The sequence below is a fragment of the Periophthalmus magnuspinnatus genome, chromosome 8 (genome assembly GCF_009829125.3).
Source record: "Periophthalmus magnuspinnatus isolate fPerMag1 chromosome 8, fPerMag1.2.pri, whole genome shotgun sequence".
In the NCBI taxonomy this organism is placed as follows: domain Eukaryota; kingdom Metazoa; phylum Chordata; class Actinopteri; order Gobiiformes; family Gobiidae; genus Periophthalmus; species Periophthalmus magnuspinnatus.
The window spans coordinates 25352601-25373180 of record NC_047133.1 but is presented as its reverse complement, the minus strand read 5'-3'; the positions used below and the strand labels follow the sequence as shown (position 1 = coordinate 25373180).

At 38.8% G+C, this 20580-nt stretch overlaps 1 protein-coding gene across 1 annotated transcript in view; it reads right to left on the bottom strand.

Moving 5' to 3' along the window:
* LOC117374319 (E3 ubiquitin-protein ligase rnf213-alpha-like) overlaps positions 1-20580 on the bottom strand; it is a 28844-nt gene that overhangs the window by 5712 nt on the left and 2552 nt on the right. The window contains 57 exon segments of the mRNA XM_055223515.1: positions 148-322; positions 636-792; positions 884-984; positions 1051-1085; positions 1170-1185; positions 1187-1249; positions 1318-1530; positions 1532-1561; positions 1645-1755; positions 1850-1969; positions 2054-2244; positions 2357-2531; positions 2620-2734; positions 2815-2923; positions 3023-3189; positions 3259-3441; positions 3520-3620; positions 3733-3853; positions 3931-4118; positions 4189-4395; positions 4464-4621; positions 4697-4827; positions 4900-5091; positions 5165-5235; positions 5238-5307; positions 5443-5594; positions 5961-6031; positions 6115-6237; positions 6305-6429; positions 6503-6627; positions 6677-6820; positions 6894-8023; positions 8026-8130; positions 8133-10464; positions 10547-10690; positions 10760-10941; positions 11020-12289; positions 12413-12577; positions 12656-12793; positions 12873-13090; positions 13466-13625; positions 13725-14326; positions 14393-14545; positions 14623-14796; positions 14981-15158; positions 15230-15352; positions 15429-15527; positions 15617-15772; positions 15893-16067; positions 16142-16197; positions 16288-16480; positions 16568-16783; positions 16857-17113; positions 17198-17481; positions 17561-17754; positions 17834-18001; positions 18075-18238. Of these exon segments, the coding sequence (XP_055079490.1) occupies positions 148-322; positions 636-792; positions 884-984; positions 1051-1085; positions 1170-1185; positions 1187-1249; positions 1318-1530; positions 1532-1561; positions 1645-1755; positions 1850-1969; positions 2054-2244; positions 2357-2531; positions 2620-2734; positions 2815-2923; positions 3023-3189; positions 3259-3441; positions 3520-3620; positions 3733-3853; positions 3931-4118; positions 4189-4395; positions 4464-4621; positions 4697-4827; positions 4900-5091; positions 5165-5235; positions 5238-5307; positions 5443-5594; positions 5961-6031; positions 6115-6237; positions 6305-6429; positions 6503-6627; positions 6677-6820; positions 6894-8023; positions 8026-8130; positions 8133-10464; positions 10547-10690; positions 10760-10941; positions 11020-12289; positions 12413-12577; positions 12656-12793; positions 12873-13090; positions 13466-13625; positions 13725-14326; positions 14393-14545; positions 14623-14796; positions 14981-15158; positions 15230-15352; positions 15429-15527; positions 15617-15772; positions 15893-16067; positions 16142-16197; positions 16288-16480; positions 16568-16783; positions 16857-17113; positions 17198-17481; positions 17561-17754; positions 17834-18001; positions 18075-18238 (12976 nt within the window).

The following is a 20580-nucleotide window of genomic DNA, read 5'->3' as shown; positions in this document are numbered from 1 at the left end:
GCTCCGGATAAGCGGAAGAAAATGGATGGATGGATGGATGGATAAGACTCTTCATGAGATGTACATAACTGAAATACATTTACTCAGACATGTCTGTCTGACTAAATTACTTTTTAAACACATATATTGGCATGCTCCAGTACATACATGTTTGTTGCTGAGGAGGATGAAGGAGGCTGCTGATGATCAGATGGACAGAGCTGACTGTATCATCTGCTCCTTTTCCAAGAGATTTGGTCAGATGTTTCTGATCCTCTCTCAGGTGAGCAAGGAGAAACTTTCCTGGGTCACCAACTTGGGGCCAGATCATGGCCGAGATAATCTATTATTGAAGACATTATTAATTAATTAATTAATTAATTAAAAAATAAAATAAAATTTGGCATCTTGTGGCATTTTTTTCTACCAAGATGTGGAAAAAGATCTTGTCCCATCCCCCGTTTCAATTGTCATTTTAACTTGAATTAACTATTGTTACATTAGTTAATAAAGTTAACAGTAATATCCAGCCATTCTTGACCTTTTTACACATTTCTTGAGTCCTGATTATAAATACACAGCACTCTCATCATGTTGCTACCTTATAAAGTAGTAGAAAGTGTGTGTTACAAGGGAAATACACTAATACAGTTTACCTGTGTGTTTTTGCATAGACCAAACAACATAGTCATGTGTGTGACCATACGGACAATAGCAAAAGAAACAGGGGAAAGACTCTTTGTGTCCAACATGTCAGGATGGTCTCTGCGCCTAGGGTCACCGAGCACATGGCCCCTCTGAGTGCGGTCACCCCTATAAGATACCACAACAAAACAGATTTGCTAAAACAGGTGTTTTTTGTTTTGTTTTAAACACAAATGCCAGCATTTTTTTTTATACGTACAGTAACTGAGCCTGTTGAAAGCCTTGCTGTGGCACATGATTTCGTCCACCTATTATTGCTCCACAGTCCACACAGCGACTTATTTCCATGGGCCTACCACACTAAAAGACAGAATTAGTTCCCTTATATGTCCCAGAACATATATTTAAAACAGCGGCACTACCTACATTTCCAATAGCACATGGGTGGCCATTCGGACAATCTGTAGTAATAGAAAGTTAATATTAGACAATCTTGTATCTTGTGAATCTTGTATTCTTACAAAAAAAATTTCTCAGATACTTACTGTACCAGTGCAAGCCCTGTCCCCATAGCTTGCTGTGCCATTGTAACCTTATCTTCTGGCATGCTGGGTAAGAACGCCCCCTTGAAACAAAAGAAAATGTTTAGAAACAAAGTCGTTTAATCATAAACAGAGAGGTTAATGTATTTACCTGCATGGTGGCAGGAGCCAGGGCTAACTGCTTCAGAGGGCCCAAAATGTGCTGGTTTCCACAGAGCAGCACAGCAGCCAGATGAACAGTGAGTTCAATAAAGACGCACTGAGTTCTAGAGAGTGCGGGTGTGAGAGTTAAAGGTCCAAGCTGATTTGAGACCAGAGCCTGGGCAAAATCTTTAACTCCGGGGTAAGTGAGCACTTTAGAATTCCTGAATGTAGCTCATCCACAGGTCTAATTGCTAAAAACATAAAACAGAGTACAACACCTTTTAGTTATGCATGTTAACCGTGGGGTATATGATGTTTTTCTTCATAATTTTACCTCAGGTTTGGGATGAAGACTTGGACTGGGTTCTCTGTACCATGTGGTGACTTCTCTGTACAGTGCTAGAAGCAGAAAAACTGCTCTGCTTTGATTTGCACATCTGCACCTCTGCAAATGGGCATTGTCATACAAAATTAAATATCTAAGGAATAAATGTGAGGAATAAATGTATCACAATGCAAAATAAAATGTGTGGCCTTACCTCACAAGTCTGATCCAGGCCATCCACTGTGCCATCCAGAATTACCTTTTCAACAGCATTTCGGATGGTTTGATATTCAGGACCACACACAAGAAACAGGTCCATTGGGGCCTCTTCAGCCTTTTGCAAAGCAGAACATAAAGAATGTGTATTAGAGCTGTGTGAATAAATAAAAAAATGCCAAAATCATTTTGGCATGTATACCTTTTGTAGAATTTCCTCAGGGAAAAGCCAACTCATTTGATGAACTTTGAGGAGGCTCTGGACATGCTCGACTCCATGTTGAGTTCCAATTTTCCGAATTAAATAAATACGATACCAGTCGTTCTTACTCTGTGTGCACAAGTGCTTCACACTTTTCAGGAAAACACTGAATGCCTGACGTTCCTGAGTTTCTGCGGTCGTAATTATCAGGTCATGAGTATCAACACATCAGAAACAAACAGAACATTGCAGAAATAGAGATGTAAAACACACTTTATTGTCCAGTGCTTCGTTGTGACTCACCTGTGGTTGTGGTTCCTTCAGTAATGAGACTAGCAGCCATGTCCAGGTCCAAGCGAACTCTTGCCACTTGCTGCAGTGACTCTATAGTGGCTGAATTAAGAGACTGGCGGTCTCTAGACAGGACATCAAGGAAGTCACTTTCATCCTTAATGCACAATTTCTCAAACATGGAGTCCTATAAGAACAAACATCTCACATGAGAAAAATAATTTAAAAATGCATCTTTAACTTAATTAAGCTAAACAAACTACAATCTGCCATACCTCAAAACAATTTATGTACAACAAGTAGAGTTCAGTCTTCTCTGTATTGTCCAATAAGTTGCTTTCCTCTACAACTTCGAGATGATGCTTCAAGTACTTCTTGATTTTATCAAAACTTAACACACAAAAGAGAATAAAAAGGCAAAATAAATATTGTATATTAATGTGTAGGTTTATGTGCTAAATTCACCTTACCTGTACTTCAAGAGGAGTTTGAGCACTACTGAACGAACCACCGGGCTTTTATCAAGAGATTCAGCAAATGGTGAAAACTCCTTTGTAACAATCTGTCTCCCTCTTTGTGCTGAAGGAAAACAAACAAAAACAGTTTTACATGGTGATTTAACACACCATACACACCATCGACTGTGAACAACATGTGCAAGTAATGAGTGCATTATACCTCCAGGTATTGGTGCAGAATTTTCCTGGTGCATGAGAAATGACAGTAGATCATGAATAACCTCTGGACTTGGCGGGGAGTTATCTTTGAAACACATGGATGACACCAGCTCCACAAAGAAAGCATTGCAACGCCTTCTAAACTGTGCGTGTATATTTATTTTATCCCTACAAAACAAATATGATCATGAGCCAGTCACACTCAAAAAGAACCAATATATAATATTTCTAACCAACCTTATGGCATTGGAAGAAATGACTGTAAAGTCATCGTTAACTGGCTGCATGCAGTATGGACAGTACATCTGCCCTAGAGCAAGCCACTGTCTGATGCAGTTCAAACAGTAGATGTGCTCACAAGGGAGGCAGACTGGGTCCTGAGGGTCTCCAATACACACTGAACACCGAGGCAGACCAGACCTGTAAAATATGAAATGAAAGTAGATTTATTACTAATAGAGTGGAACTGCAATAGTTAATATTGTAACTTATTTTTACCTGAAGATGGAATCAACAGCTCCATCTTTGCAGCTTTTTAGTAAACCAATCACTGTTTCAAATGTGTCTTTTGTTTTCAAGTTGGTGTTCCTTTCCAAAATCTTGGTAGCATTAAATGGCGACAAATAGTCAATTAAATACAGAAATGTTATTGACATTAATTGCCATTGTCATTAAAATGACAGCTTGATCTGCTAATTTAAACTCACTAACCTGCCAAAGTCTCCGCATGTGCTCTAAAACTATAGGGACCAGCTTGTCATTTAGCTCTTCAATGCTCAGCAACATGTGCTCCACAAATAAAGAAAGACAAAATATCCGATTCCAAGCAGACCTGATAAAAATAATGCAAAGATTTGTAAATTAAATGTCCAGTCCAGGTAACAATCATACAAAATGATCATGACTTACTGCACTCTGGTGACAATTGTCTTGCTTCTCTCTCCATAGTCTCTCACACTGTCTTCAGAGCACACTAGTTCAATGGGGACTTGGAGTTTATGAACCTGCCTGAGCCAAGTTTGTCTTTGTTCATCTGTGTTCAGATCTGTAGGCTCCAGATGTTCCACACAAGCAAAAGCAGCATAGACATCCAGAACCTTGAGGGAGTTCATAAAACAAAAGAACATACATTATACTGTTATGTTAAAAGACAAATAGAGGATTTACCATTTCAGGTCCATCTGTAGAATTAGGATTTCTTAAGAAGTGTCCAATGACTCGTGGTTCTAAGCAGATGATCCTGGAGAGGTTCTGCAGTCTGTTCTTGAACTTGTGATAAGCAGCGTGAATCCAGGACAGACATGTGGATCTATCTGTGGCTTCCAGTTTTATCTTCAGTTCATTCACACAGCAGTTCAAAGCACCACTCAGGAGCTTGTAAAATAAAATGAGTATATCACATGATCACACAACAACAATTATGTGTAAACGGTAACAAAAACCTGCATCTCTTCTTCACAGGCTACATTCATGGTCAGGGAGACATAATCCTGTAGATATCGACGGTAGAATTCTGCCTGTGTGTCATGGTCTTCTTTTCCAATGAAAAGCCCCAATGGAGTTTTCCAGAAGAATTCATCAAACTGCAGTTCTGTTTGGCCTGATAATCACCAAAAAGCATTATATTATTTCATTCTGTCACTGACACTTATGAAATAAAACTGTTGGCTCATACCTTCGTGCTGGAGAGCATGAACCCACATGTCCTCCAGGTAATCTCTGATCCTCCAGCTAAAGGGCATGCTGCACCCAATCCTCATCTTTGGAGTGATGTAGTTTTGGACCAGGATAGTTCTGTTCTCAGAGCTGACACAAAATATTATATACAACACTCTGACAAACTCTTGCTCTTACACAAACTGAAACAGCTCTACTTACTTGGGGTCTTGGCTTAATGGTGAGATTTTAAGAAGCTTGTCATTACCAAAAATGTTTAACCACAGCTTTTTAAGAGAAGTTCCACTGTTTGTGTCCAACAGTAAATCCAAGTTTTGGTCACGGTCGCTGATTGCGACTAGGTGAGCCAACATAGGGACCACCATAGCCTGAATGCGTTTCCATAAGGTGTTCCTGTCATTCCCCAAAGAAATAAAAACAGATTCATCTTATTGCTCTGTTATGCTTTACTTTCTGCTTTACTCACCTGAAAGTCCCTCCTTCTTGCAGGGCGTCAATGTTGGAGGCCTCCCTCATGACCCAGTTGTTTTTAATTGACAAAAGGTGGTGTCAACATGGGTGGCCAATAAAACATGAAGATGTCTCTTTATTATTTTGTTAAACCCTTCTGTAAGAGGTAAAAAGGAAAATTGTAGATCTTTTTAATTAGTGATGTAAGGAAATAATTGTGATGCATGTTTAAAAGGGGTGAAACTGTTAATCACAGTAGATCCTTGAGAAGTACTAGCTGCTTATTGAGGTACCTTAATTTCATCATCGCCATCAAGAAGAGTGAGCAGAATCTCCACTCTGCGAGTGCTGCGGAAGCCACTCTCCAGCTGATCCCTCAGCATCCCGACTGCACTCTGCACACAGCTCCGCACCAGTGTTGCCGTGTCCAGGACAGAATCCAGCCCCTGCTGAAACAGACACACACAAGTTTACAGTGACCCAGGTACTCACCTTCAGCTAGTGCATAAGGGAATTAAAGGCTAAATTATACTTTACTAAAGGGGTCATATATGATGTAAAACTGACTTTTACAATGTTACAACAGTGTCTCTCCATCGTTAGCTTACTCAGAATTTTATTTTGAGTGATTCATATATGTTTGAGTAATCCTGTACTGTACTCGAGGCCTAAGTGCTCAGAAGGGACCTGTTGTCCCTCTCCAGCCATAGCTTTCGCATAGCATTTTGTTACACAATAAAAAAATCTGAGTTTGATTCATGAAAGTGGGGTTCAAAAAAGTCACATGTTTAAATAAATCAAACACTACTCACATTTGGACTCTTCTCAGACTCTGTGTTCTCCTGTTCTGTCTCCATGTACATGTCATCATCTACCTCCATGGCTGCAACAAAGACATACAGTACAACATTTGAGAAATGATTTGTGAAGACGATTAAAAAAAATAGAGGCTTCAGTGTAAAATACCTTCAGGTTCATTAATATTGGTCTCAAACAACTGACTGATTGTCATTCTTTGCAGGATTTTGATGTCAGAAACTATTTCATTTGATCTTCTAAGATCATCAATATGAACTGATCTCCAAGGTCCTAGACATAATGACAAAGTTTTATGAAATAGAATGGTGTGCAATAAAAAGGTAACAATAAATTTTACCCCCATGAAAGCCAACATAGGAAGTCCCTCCGATCATTCTTGGCAGTCTTGAAATGAAGTATACAAACACTTTGTGGCCTGTGTTCCCTAGGACAATCTTTGTGATTTCATTTATGGACGAGTACCTGGTAAAACAGAGCAAAGGTTCTAAAACAGGTGGCTCTTAGTATATATGATAGACCGACAGTGACAACTTACTTTGCAGATGCAATAAGATTGACACTGTGAGAAGCTTCATCATAATCGCACTGAATGATGAGTATCTTGATGTTTGGTTCAGAATTGTATGGACCAGCTGTTAGGAAGTTTCTAGATACAAAAGACTTTTAAATAAAATAGCCAAATCATTTTGATACATTAATTTCATTTAACCTGTACACATTTTCACTAACCTGATCTTTTTAAGAAGGAGTGCTCAGTGTCAAACTGCTGGACTGACAGAAGTTCAGCACTTAAACCATTTTGCTCCAGTGATTTCAAGTCAGATGCTGTCAGAAGTCTTGAAAATGTTGTCACCTAAAGATTGGAGAACATATTTCTATATATACAGTACAATGTAATGTAACAGATGCCTGTTGTCCTTGCCTACCTCAGTGAAGAAGGTGTTGCCAAACTGTTCCTCCCTAACATGAGCTAGTATATAGTCTGATAAACATCCAGTATTCTGCTCTTCACTGTAGACTTTGGCTAGATGCTCACTCTCTCCTCGGGGAAGGTCACTGCAGTCCAAACGAACCACTGAATCTGGTGTGGCGCATTTAAGGAGTATGAGTTTAGCCTCATTCAGAACTTTCTTTTCTAGATCAATCATTTCCACTGTGTCATTTTGATTCTCCAGCACTTGGAGCACCACAGAGGCACATGTGTCAGAGTGGTAGCCAATAAAGACCTCTGCGGGTTTGTACTTGTGCACCTGAACAATGGCTCTCTGCTGACTGCTCAAAGAAACAAAAAGCTCCACCCAATTCTCCAGCTCTTGGACAGTTGTTTTCTGTTCAGCTTTGAGGACAGTGTGGATGTCCAGAAAGTGTTTTTCCAGTCTGTTGATGAGAGGAATAGGAAACTGTTTGTAGACTACCTCTCTTTCCTCAATGACAATGAGTCTAAAGTCTTTGTGGACCCTGCACTTGACTCGGTGAGTCCCCAATCCAAGATCTACATACTTCTGTCCACCCAAGAAGACATAGTACTGATTTAGAGCATCATAGAGGCTTTCATAGAGGTTCTGCAAGTTTAGAAGCACAACAGTTTGCCCAGTCTCCATGCAGATCTTAACTCTGTTGATGTTGCGGCAGATTTGGGTGTATTCCTGATCTTTTGGAAAGCTAGAGCCAAAGATAATTTCTGGTTGACCACTTTCTTTGAAGAAGGTTTGTTGAAGGATTTGAAGAGCTGCATAGTTTTTGGTCAGTACCAGCAAATAACGACACTCTTCATCCTGTCCGACAGCTTGAATATTTTCTTTCACAAACTCTATTGCACTGATGCTCGCCAGGTTTGACGCAATTTGCAGTTTATCTTTGAAAACAGAGACAGCATCTATATCAACTCTTCCACTGAAGTTGCGCAAAACTGCCTTCATGATTTCCTCTGGACGGGGTTTCCTCTGAGATGTCTTGGCAACAGCAAAAATCATCTTAATTAAGCTGTAGTAATCGCGGAGGCCAAAGAAACCATTGCCTTGCCTTTGACAGATCTCTAAATAGGCTTTAGCAAATGCTTGAAGAAATCTCTCACCATTTCTAGAACCCTTTTATCAGATGAGCATATACCCTTGGCACTTTCAACAAGCTCTCTCTCATCAGGATCACCCCGGGAAACAAAATCCCTCTGTTCATTTTTGCTGGATCCAAAGCCCAGTTGGATATTCCGATGAATCCAACTTTTTTGTGAGGCAGGGGTTCATCATCAATGCATCCTTCTTCAAGCAATGGATGGAGAGTTTTAAGAGGCATTTTTGGAGAGTCCTCAGCCAGACCAATCTCATCAAGGACCACAACTGAAATGTACTCCTTCAAATTCTTTCCTTCCTGGAAGCGTCCACACTGCTTGAAGGTATTGATAATTCCCTCTGGGGTAGAGTGAGGGCTACACTGGAATGACACTAAGTGGATCTGTTTGAGCCTTTTGTAAATGTCAGAATGGGCAGATTGACCTTGCATTGCATCAGCCACCAAAGTTTTAGATAGAGATTTTGAGCTTCCAGGTTTTCCAACTAAAAAAAGTGGGATTCGAAGCTCAATGCAGAGCACCATCATGAAGACGTTCTCTTTCAGGGCATTGTTTCTTGCAATTGTATCTCCCATAGGAACCCCACTGAGAAGTAGATCTTGCATGAGTGTGATTTCTTGCTTTATCTTTTGTGGGATGTATTCTCGTGGTAGGCTTCTGGAGATTTTCTGCCTATAGCCGTCCTTGTTCTCAAGACAGGCATGATAGCACACCCCTATGGCCATAATTAAAGACCATAGTACGGCATTTCTGTCTTCACTGCTTTGATTCAAATTAAACTTGTCAATCTCATCAAAGAATGTGGCATGATTGTCGAAAAACCAAACAAAAGCCTGCATGCATCGTTCCACATCTCTGAGACTCACAAAGCTGCATTCATCTTTTCTTTTGCGCATATATTTCTGAGAGGCTGAGAGGACATTCACAATAATTTTTATGTAAACTGCACTGATGGCATGACATTGAACCACTCTCTGTACAATCTGCTGAATGTAAATCTTCTCCGTGTCATCATTTAACTGCCCAAAGTCCCACACAAGTGGGATCATGCTTGGAGGTAAGGCGTGCACTCGATACACTAACTGCCGTAGTGGAATAGATCCAAGTTTTTCATCCGTTTCCTCTGCTCGAACTCTGTATCCTAGACCGGCAGATTCTAGTCTCTCTATCATCTCATCTGTGTGCTTGCGGTATGGATTGCATGCTGCTATGATCTGTAGACCACAGCCTGATGTCAGAGCTTCTCCTTGAACAGTCTTGTCACAAAGGACCTCCTTGATGCTGCTGATGGCCTCCGTGGTGTTTGCCTCATCAAAGAATAGAACAGAATCAAAGCTATAGTCCTGTTTGTTGATTGCAGCCATAGTTTCTGCTTCTTTGACTTTGGCATAGATCATGCGTGAGGTTGTGCCACCATGGACTTTGACCAATTTCATGTTTTCTGTAGCCATTCCACTTTTTCGTAACTCACAAAGAAACTTGATGAGCCTTGTTTTCCCACATCCCGTCTCTCCCATGATGATAACTGGAATGCCACACCTGAAGCGCATGTGGATTGCAAGTATCTTGAGAATGTTGTCTGTGGTCAGCTCATAAGTTTCATCTGGGTCCAGAGGCCACTGGATACCAAGAACATTACACATTCGCTCTATTTTCTCTCCTCTTGGAAGTCGGTCAAAGTCAATGTTAAACGGCACTCTCTGCAGCCGTAGGCTGTTATACAGCTGTTTAGTCATAACATTTCTCTTAATGACTCTTCCTGAAGCAGGATCTATGGCATCAACAGCATTGTGATCGTTGGGTTGAAGGTGAAAACCTATAAAGGTCATGGACACATGATCATCATTAAAAAAGATATATGGATGTGGTTCTGTTTCCCATCTCTTCCGAATAAGGAAAGGTGCCAGGTCTTCTTCTCTCACACCAGTCAGATCCACATGTGGCGTGCCAGGACTCTGGTCAGAAATACTAAGTGATGGAGTGGCAAAATCTTTAGCCATCAAAATCATAAAGTCTACAACAAATCTTTTGAATCCTACAAGAGTGTCTCCAATAAACTCAGCATCACAGAAGACAGATGTCTCACAGTCTTGGAGCTGTAGATTGAGAAACCATGCAAAGTTTCGTAGTTCTGCCCAGGACGGGTTCATGATTCCACAGTGCATAAGAAGCATCTGAAGACATTCCCCATGTGAGCCTTTGACTCCCTTATATGTGAACCTATCCAGATCAGCATGATTATGAAATCGAGTGAGATATTGATAAGGTCGCTGAAAGGCAGCACTTCTGAACTCTTCATCATCCATCAATGGATCTTCACTATTAAAAATAGTGGGGTCATCGTTTTTCCTCAGCTCTATTTCTAGTACCTCCTTCGGAGGTCGGCAGAAAATATTTGGAAACACATCTGTGAATGATGATTTCTGAGCCTTCAAAAGAAACAAACAAAAAGTTATTATCGCGTGATGGCAATAGGTCCATATAGTTAAATGTGAACTGAAAAGGACTTACTTGAGTTGCTGTGGCTTTGGATCGCTCCAAGATCTCCACTACATACAGCTGCTTCTCATTGCATTTCCACACCTTCCCCTCAGAGTCCTTGAGATAGCGCAAAAACAGGAGCTTGAAAAGAAACTCATGAAGACCACGTTGAACCTGTTAAATGACATAAGTGTCGTTAACAATAATTTTTAAGTGACAAAAGTTATAAAATATTATCATTACCGATGATGTAATGTCAAAATGAAACACTGTGAGGGCTCTCCTCTCTGTGTGGTTCAGAAGAGACTGGAGAACAGCATCCTCATCGACAGTGGGCTCAGTCAAGCGAATGCATTTCATAACTGTAGTCTTCTTGGTTGACTGCTTTAGTTTTTGATACAGCCTCTTAATATAAAGAGATTTACCTGAAAACGAAGGAAACACATTGTCACCAACAATTTCAACAAAAGTTATTTGACAAAGAATAATTGAAGACTACTTACCCACACCAGCTCTTGCAGATGAGACGATACCAACACACAGCCTGTCTTTAAAAACTGCTGCAGCACTACACTGGACCTCAGGGACAACATAATGGTCATGCAGATATTCCTGAATCTTTGCTAGTGGAGCCTGGGGAACCATGTGTACTTTGTACTGGCTAAAGGCAGATGGAAGATAAGCATGCTCTTTTTCTGACCTGCAGAATATCACGAGCTTGTAGTCTCTTCTACTTTGGATTTTTATGCGCTGAAAAAAGCTCTCAACTTTAGAGCTCACGTCATATGTCAGTGCATCTGCATACAGCAGTGAGTAGATCTTGTATCCTTTATACCCATGGTTGAGACAGCGTCTTAGGAAGAGCTCTACTTGTTCATAAGGTGTAGTGGAGGTACACAGAAGCACTTCGTCAACAGTTGGTAGTGACTCATTTTTGCTGCTCATGTAGGTGGAGATGCAAGATTTCAAGATATCCTCATGTGGACAAACAACCAGATTTGGTTTTCCAACATTTAACCCATTTGGAAGTTCTCTGCAAACATACATTGTAATATTTTCATCTGAAATATCTTCATCACTTTCACCCTCTGTCACATTGTTTGCAAGTATTTCCAACAGTCGTCCAAGCGTCCGCAAATCAAGAACATCAGGCAGTGAACTCTTCATGTCTTTCATGTAAGAATTCCATATTAGATCAAACTTCTGCAGCCCACATGCTTGTTGTATTAGTGATGGTAAGAGGTCAAAGTCACTGTTAATAACAGTAAACCCACTTTCTACCATTGTAAATGTCTGGAACTCAATGTCCTCATTTTGTTCTTGTGGCTGATTAAGAATGTCATACTGGAGCTTGTGCCACACATGTCTCAGGTCCATGGAAGAGCAGTCAGGCTTGACAAAAGAGAGCATCATCAGAGCTTGGTCATCTACACTGGACACATTTTGTTGAGAGAGGTGATTACATAGGTATACAATCTGTTCAGCTGTGTAGTAATTGAGATAGTAGTGCTGTGATCTTTGTTTATCCACAAAATCCATCCAGAATTTAAGACATTTCTCAATTCTCCTACAAAGCTCTGGAAGCTGTTCCTCAAGGCTGCCCTCAATAATAACTGCACTGAAAGCACCGTCGAGGTGGAAGTCCATCATAATACTGGGGTCATTAGTATTTGTGCAGCAACTAATCTGTGCTTCCCATTGTCTGAAGAGAGGATTACCAGCTGTGTACAGTGCGATAAAGGCCTCAGACAGTCTCTGAACATTGTCAAAAACCTGGATAATACAAACACAAAGAAATGCATACAGTTTAAATATAACAAGAATTTATCAGGAATTTAGAAGGATTAGACTATGGCTACAACAGAAAAACTGGACAAAGTTATTCAAATAAAATACCTCTGTGAAATGATCCACTTCATGCTGCCCCTGGTCTCCCTTCCCAGACATAAGCATAAGTTTGTTCTGCAGTTCTCTCAGATCATCAAGAGAATAATTTCTCATCTGTCGGTCACCATCATGGTCCTCTGTGATCTGGAGCTTTAGGGCCTCATCAAGACTTAGCTGCATGAAAAATCTGCATTATTATTTGTACACAGAGTGAAAAAGAATAAATACAAATGGCTGAATTGTAATATTAACCCTTTTTCCATGTTGTGCACTGATGATATAGATCCCCTTTTTGTTGATGGATGAAGCTAAAGAAAGAGACGACAACTCCACTGAGCCATGGCTGTCTTTCACAGTTTTCAGCCATTCAAGATGACGAGCACTGTCACGCTATGAAAGAAAACAGAAAAATGTTACATTTTTACACTTTTGCACAATATTACTACAGCAAAACTGATAAGTATCAAACCAGTTTATTAGGCAGGTTGCAATCATTCTCTAAAGCCCTCCAAAGTTTCTGGACCACAGTTTTGAAAATGTGAAAATCTGAGTCTTGCTTTAGTTCATAAAGCATAGACGAGTATCCAAGGACGGCATCATGGAAACAAGCAACCCGGTCCACATCCATGTCATTCTCTCCAGCGGAGATGGAGGCGAGGTCAACAAACACCTTCAATTCATTGATATCTGGAAAATTAAGATTTTATGAAAATACGTTTAGTCATGTTAGGTTTTAGAACAGGATCACACATCTTGCCTGTCAATAACCTATTTATACCACCCACTCCCTTCCTTCCATCTTCTCATTTACGTGACACTCCTGTTCACCTTTCTATCCTACTTCAGGTATGCGGCATTCAAAGAGCTGATTGCCCCCTCGGGAGCCCAAAACCGGCCTTTGTATATTAGCTTGTCTACAACAACCATTGTCTTTATGCATAATAATTCATATTTACACCATATTATGAGGTTCTAGCCCTTGCTGAAATATGCAATAATAATACATTTATAATACATGTGTAAAATCAAATTAGTATTAGCATTAGTATTAGTATTTTTTACCTTCAAGGGCCTCTTTGACCCAGTGGACAAAGTTCCTCCAAAGTCCCAGTTCATGCAAACAGTTTTTGCGGACTTCAGTTATATCCACCAGATCCTTTTTCGCTTGAATCAAATTATTGTCAATTTGCTTAAGCCGCACTGTTTTCAAGTTTGATGGATTCTGAAAGCAAATAGACCAAAAAAACAACAACAATGTTCTAATGATAAAACAAACATTTACAAATGTTTTACAAAATCATTTACGTACTCAAGTACTTACAACATTTATGAGGTTCTCCAGAGCGCTGAAGTCGCCCTGGAGACCAAGGCTATTTTTCACTGTCATGATGATCTCTGCTGAAGCCACAGCCAGGTGAAGCTCATGGAACTGTTCAATCTGTTGAACACGAATGTGAACCCACTGTTTGTCATCATAGCGATCAAGACCACACATGATCTCCAGGTCCTGTGACAATTTTTCATAATTTCCCTTGTAATCTCTGAAGAGGTTATTGACCTTCTCAAGTCTAATACTGCCATCCTTAAGAGAACAATAGATTTTCTTGTATTGATTAAAACAAACCAAAAAAATATTTTCATATATTCTTTTCAGAGAAACATCTTCCTCTTCTTCATTGTCAGAACTTTCCTCCTCCACAAAAGCTGTCACATGTTCATCCCAACACACTTGGAAGATATGACTGTCTCCAAATGTGTGCATTTTCTCTGCCATGTCTCTGACACATTCATCCAATTGAAAGTAGGTGTCAGCTCCAGCCTTGTCCGAGGATATTTGATCAAAGAGATGAACCTCCATAAAATGATTTAAAGGCATTTCTTCAATGTTGACCTGATGTTTTTTCCCGATGTCAGCAACGTCCACTGCCAACAGTTAAACATTGAGCAATGAAAATGACACAGAAGACAGACACACGTTTTCTCACTTACCTGTCATAAATTCCTCAAGTTTGTGGCCCATTCTTATCAAAATATCCACCAGGTGTTTCTCATGGTACACAGCTCTAACTTCACATTGCCTCTGCTGCAAAAGCCTTTTCATTTTAGCTGTATCTCTGTATTGTTGCTTCTCAGAAAGGCGGTCTTTAAAAAATAAATAAATAAATAAATAATACAAATTATAAATAAAAATAGAAAAAAGGAAACAACAATTAATTTACCTATCTTTATCAAATCTAAGAATGTAGTGTTGTTTTCCAGAATTATTTTGAGCAAGCTAATCTTAATGTTTCCAATGACCAACTGATTTACAACAGCAGAAAATAATGAAATGGCCACAGCAATTTTTTCATTTGCTTCCACTGAAAGATTTCCAGTCATTCCCCCCTCAGCAACTATAAAACACAAGAGTTGGTATTAACAAATAATTCTGTGGTTTTCTTAAATTCTCAGTAAATAGAAAGTAACAGATATAACTGCCACCAGAGGGTGGTATTTTGCAGATGCGTTAGTGTTTGAGTTATTACAACAGAAACACTAATTCATCTATTATTTCAAACTGATATTTTGGTATGTTACCATAAAGGTGAAAAATGTTTTTGGCAGCACTCCATGAGAGGAGGTGTTTAAGGATCACTTCTTCCATATCTTTTCCTTGAGAATTAGACGGCCATGATTTCTCAATTATAGCAGTGATCAGTCTGCTGAATTTCATACTGATTGTAACCCTCTCAAACAGCTTGCCCTCTGATTTGTGCTGTGGAAGAGAGAAAAGCATGTTATTTTTAAATGTTTTTTTTTTTTCTCTCTTAAGTTATGATGTCCTACCTGGCACAAATGAGTAACAGCATCCAGTGCACACTTTTCTATATTTGTAGCAACATATGAATATGAATGGAACAACTCATCTATGTTTATGCAGTAGTATTCAACCTGATCTAAAGGAGATGCCTACAATGACAAAATGACGTGTGAGAAAGTGACACAAGTACAACACTAACACATTAAAACAAGATGTTTCAGATACCTTTTTATATTGGTCTTCAAAATCTTTTAACAACCTTTCTCTCCACTCTGTAGTACAACAATCATCTTTGAACTGGATGGAGATTATGTTATTCCACATCTAAAAAATAAAAAACATAGACTGGTAAGTTCGTCAGTAGTTTGCATTTTTGAAGGCTGTGCAAAGCTTTTTTAAAAACAGTGGTTTACTTCAATCTCTCTCGACCCCTTCACTTGATAGAGAGAGAAAATTCCTCTGTTTAGTAGGCTGTTACTGAAGGAACGACTGATCCAGTCTCTTGTGATCTTCAGAGCAGAGAATACCAAGTCTCTCATTTGCTGGTCTTTCTCCTCTGCTTTCGTCTCCTAAAATGTTAATGTTTATATTATTATAGATTCTGTAAATAAAATATATAAGTAGCCAAACAATATTTTCCCCATTATCAAATCCATATGACTATACAGACTCTATGAGACATATCATACCTGTGGGAGGTTAGAGAAAACAAAGTCAAATACTGAAGCCATCAGATTCATGCAAGCAACAACAATATCTGTGTTTTTTAGGCCATATGTTGTTGGTTTGACTGCTTTGCAAATCTGATCCAGCATTTTTACTGCAGTTTTCATACATTCTCTCCCATAATCCTCAGAAAAGAGACTAGAAAAATAGCAGTATTGTTAGTGTGTAGTTTTGGGGGAAGTAAACTTGTATTATATTAACAGACATGTTACCTGTATTTTTCTTCAATAAGATTTTGTGTGATACATGTTATTATAGCGCTCAAAGTCTGCAAAAGATTACAAGATAACTTGTCAGCAAAGGGCTTGAATTCTTCCTAAAATTAGAAGTTAGAAGTTAACTTAAATGTCCCACTGACCTCAAAATTTGTGAATGAAATATCCTGTGAACCTTTGACAATATAAAGCTGAAGCAAAACCAGTAGGTCAGGTTTCACAAAGTTGATGCACTCCAAAGTTTCATCAAGTGACATCAGATATAGGAAAGATCGCACCAAAAGTGTATCCACCTCTAACAGATGGCAATGGTCCCTCATAAGATTTTGTATTGCTCTAATAAAAAATAAATAATAATAATAACAATGAGTACGATAAAAGTGTCACATGGACAATGATATATATATTAGAGCAAAGACACACTTTCTCTGTTGACTGTTCATGTTCATAAGGTCTTTCAAACCATCAATGCCATCCAAGCCTGTCCATGATGGTACATGATTCAAGTTTTGAGACAATTTATTCTCAAATGGCTTAGTTGCTCCTTTAAGCAAGTGGAGCATTGGTAACACTAGAATCCAATGGGGCATTTGTTCTTTTTTCACATCATTTATCAATGATAATAACATATCTGGAAGCCTATAAAATTGAAATAATTTAAACTGTTAAGAGTTGCGTAACAAAAATTGGACCATAACAAATTTGCACTCACTTTTTAAAAAAGCAAAAGTCTTGGGAAAATGTGGTCCAATACTGAAGAAAATCCTCTTTGTTTAAATTAGGGAGACACAGTTGATGACAGAGACGACATAGTTCATTGTTTTTCAGTTTTATATCAAACTCCTTATGCACATAGACCATAATAACAGCCGACTTTAAGGAGTCTTGTATTTTGGAATCTTTTTTCACATCGTTTTGTAACTGGGGAACTACATTGTTCAGCATAAATTCCTTGAGCAATTCCTTAACCTGAAATTTTAAACCAGGGTTAGTAAATTCACAGCCCAAATACAATGTTTACAATGTTTTCCTGTTTATTTTTAACAAACTTACATCATCAGGCCCATAATCCAAAGTGTACCATCTCTTTTGTTGTTCTTCAAATACAAATGGTTCAGAGTAAATCTGAAAAAACTGGTGCAATTGTGAGTGAAAACTTCTTACATTTTTATCAGACCAACTTTTAAGGAGATCAAAGATCATTTCCAACATTGTGTTTCCAGCGATTTTTCTGCCATTAAGAAGACTCTTCTTTTGTTCAGGCCAAATTTTGTCTTTAAAGCGTTTCCACTTGGATGGTGGAGCACAAATGATGTCATCATATTGATGCCAGTCCCCTTTATAATGCAAATAAATACTTACAAACATTCAAATTTGTGTATTCACCTTAATTAAGATGTGAATTCTGTACATTACCATCTTCATTAAGGAGATGTGGTTTCACAAACAAACATCTGTTTGCTTGTTGAGAATCCAACTTGTAAATGTGTTCATACACATACTCTTTGTTTTTATAAACAACATATTTATATGGTATGGACATACGTGAAACGTCAGATTTAGGGGCTATTAAAGTGCCCGCAACAAGAAAACCATGCTTTTCAAGATCCCTGTAAAGACAAACATGTTACTTCAGACCTACCACTGCCATTGAAATGAATAATAATAGTACTATAAGCAATTAAATACTTGATAACACAAAGCTCAGCAAGATCTTCCTTCCAAGTACCAAGACAATTTCCAGCCCTGATAAAGATGTGATCCTCAACAGGATTAAATTCAAAATCCTTTGAGAGAATTGCATGAAAATATATTGTGAGTCTGTTGTGGGAAGGAACAGTCATGGTTTCAATTGGCCTAAAAACAAAAATAAATCATGAAAAAGCACATTGTATTAAATATTAATTTTATAAACTTGTTTTCTCATCACTTTTTGGGTATTGGAGCATCTTCTGTGGATCCTCTCCCGCTAGCATTCCTGTCTTTACTGCCTTCGCTTGGGTCAGAGGGTTTTGATGTCTGATGATCTGTTAACTGCTCCATGTTTTCTGCTTCTCTAGTTGGTGGATCTACACTCGAGCCTGAACTTCGAGCCTGTACAAATATATTAAATTTTAAAAAAGATATATTGTGCCATTGTGGTAGACATCACAGTACCAAGTGATGGGAACATCAGGAAAAAGGAACACGAGAAACTAGAGAAAAACCAGGGGCTCAAAGAAGAGCTGGAGAAGGCCTGGAAGGTGAAGGTATCAGTGGTGCCCGTGGTCATCGGAGCACTCGGGGCAGTGACCCCCAAACTGGAGGAGTGGCTACAGCAGATCCCAGGAAAAACATCAGACATCTCAGTCCAGAAAAGTGCAGTACTAGGGACAGCAAAGATATTGCGCAGAACCCTCAAGCTCCCAGGCCTCTGGTAGAGGTCCCGAGTGTGGAAAAGAGGGGATGGTGAGGAGGAGATTTTTATATATATATATATATATATATATATATATATATATATATATATATATATATATATATATGTAGCTGGGACAGGGGCATGTTTACCACTGTGTTGCATCCCCTTTCCTTTTAACAACATTCAGTAAGTGTTTGGGAACTGTCACAGCTTTATTGGAACGTGCTGCAGGCATCAAATTGAAAATGAGTGAAGATTTGCATAAAAACAATAACGTATAACAGTTTGAACATTACATATCATGTCTTTGTAGTTTGTTCAGTTCAATATAGGTTGAAAAGGATTTGCAAATAATTGTATTCTGTATTTTTTTAAAGTTTTACACAGCGTCTCTCATTGGAATTGGGGTGATATATATATACACACGTGGACAAAATTGTTGGTACCCTTCGGTTAATGAAAGAAAAACTCACAATGGTCACAGAAATAACTTGAATCTGACAAAAGTAATAATAAATAAAAAAAAATCAATGAAATTTAACCAGTGAAAGTCAGACATTACTTTTCAACCATGCTTCAACAGAATTATAAAAAATAAATAAATAAACTCATGAAACAGGCCTGGACAAAAATGATAGTACCTCTAGAAAAGACTGGAAATAATGTGACCAAAGGGACATTTTAATCCAAGGTGTGTCCACTAATTAGCATCACAGGTGTCTACAATCTTGAGATCAGTCAGTGGGCCTATATATAGAGCTACAGGTCATCACTGTGCTGTTTGGTGACATGGTGTGTACCACACTCAACATGGACCAGAGGAAGCAAAGGAAAGAGTTGTCTCAGGAGATAAGAAGGAAAATTATAGATAAGCATGTTAAATGTAAAGGTTATAAGACCATCTCCAAGCAGCTGGATGTTCCTGTGCCTACAGTTTGCACATATTATTCAGAAATTTAAGATCCATGGGACTGTAGCCAACCTCCCTGGACGTGGCCGCAGGAGGAAAATTGATGACAAATCAAAGAGATGGATAATACGAATGGTAACAAAAGAGCCCAGAAAAACTTCTAAAGAGATTAAAGGTGAACTTCAAGCTCAAGGAACATCAGTGTCAGATCGCACCATCTGTCAATGTTTGAGCCAAAGTGGACTTAATGGGAGACAACTAAGGAGGACACCACTGTTGAAAACAAATAATAAAAAAGCCAGATTGGAATTTGCCAAACTACATGTTGAGAAGCCACAAAGCTTATGGGAGGATGTCCTATGGACAGATGAGACAAAAATGGAACTTTTTGCCAAGGCACATCAGTTTTATGTTCACAGCCAGAAAAATGAAGCATATCAAGAAAAGAACACTGTCCCTACTGTGAAACATGGACGAGGCTCTGTTATGTTCTGGGGCTTTGCTGCATCTGGCACAGGGTGTCTTGAATCTGTGCAGGGTACAATGAAATCTCAAGACTATCAAGGGATTCTAGAGAGAAATGTGCTGGCCAGTGTCAGAAAGCTTGGTCTCATTCGCAGGTCATGGATCTTGTAACAGGACAATGACCCAAAACAGCTAAAACACCCAAGAATGGCTATGAGCTAACCTAAATCCTATTGAGCATCTTTGAAAGGAGCTGAAACATGCCGTCTGGAAAAGGCACCTTTCAAACCTGAGAGAACTAGAGGAGTTTGCTCATGAGGGGTGGGCCAAAATACCTGCTGAGAGGTGCAGAACTCTCATTGACAGTTACAGGAATCGTTTGATTGCAGTGATTGCCTCAAAAGGTTGTGCAACAAAATATTAAGTTAAGGGTACCATAATTTTTGTCCAGGCCTGTTTCATGAGTTTATTTATTTTTAATAATTCTGTTGAAGCATGGCTGAAAAGCAATGTCTGACTTTCATTGGTTAAATTTCATTGAATTTTTATTTATTATTACTTTTGTCAGATTCAAGCTATTTCTGTGTGTGTATGTATGTATGTATGTATGTATGTATGTATGTATGTATGTATGTATGTATGTGTGTGTATATATATATA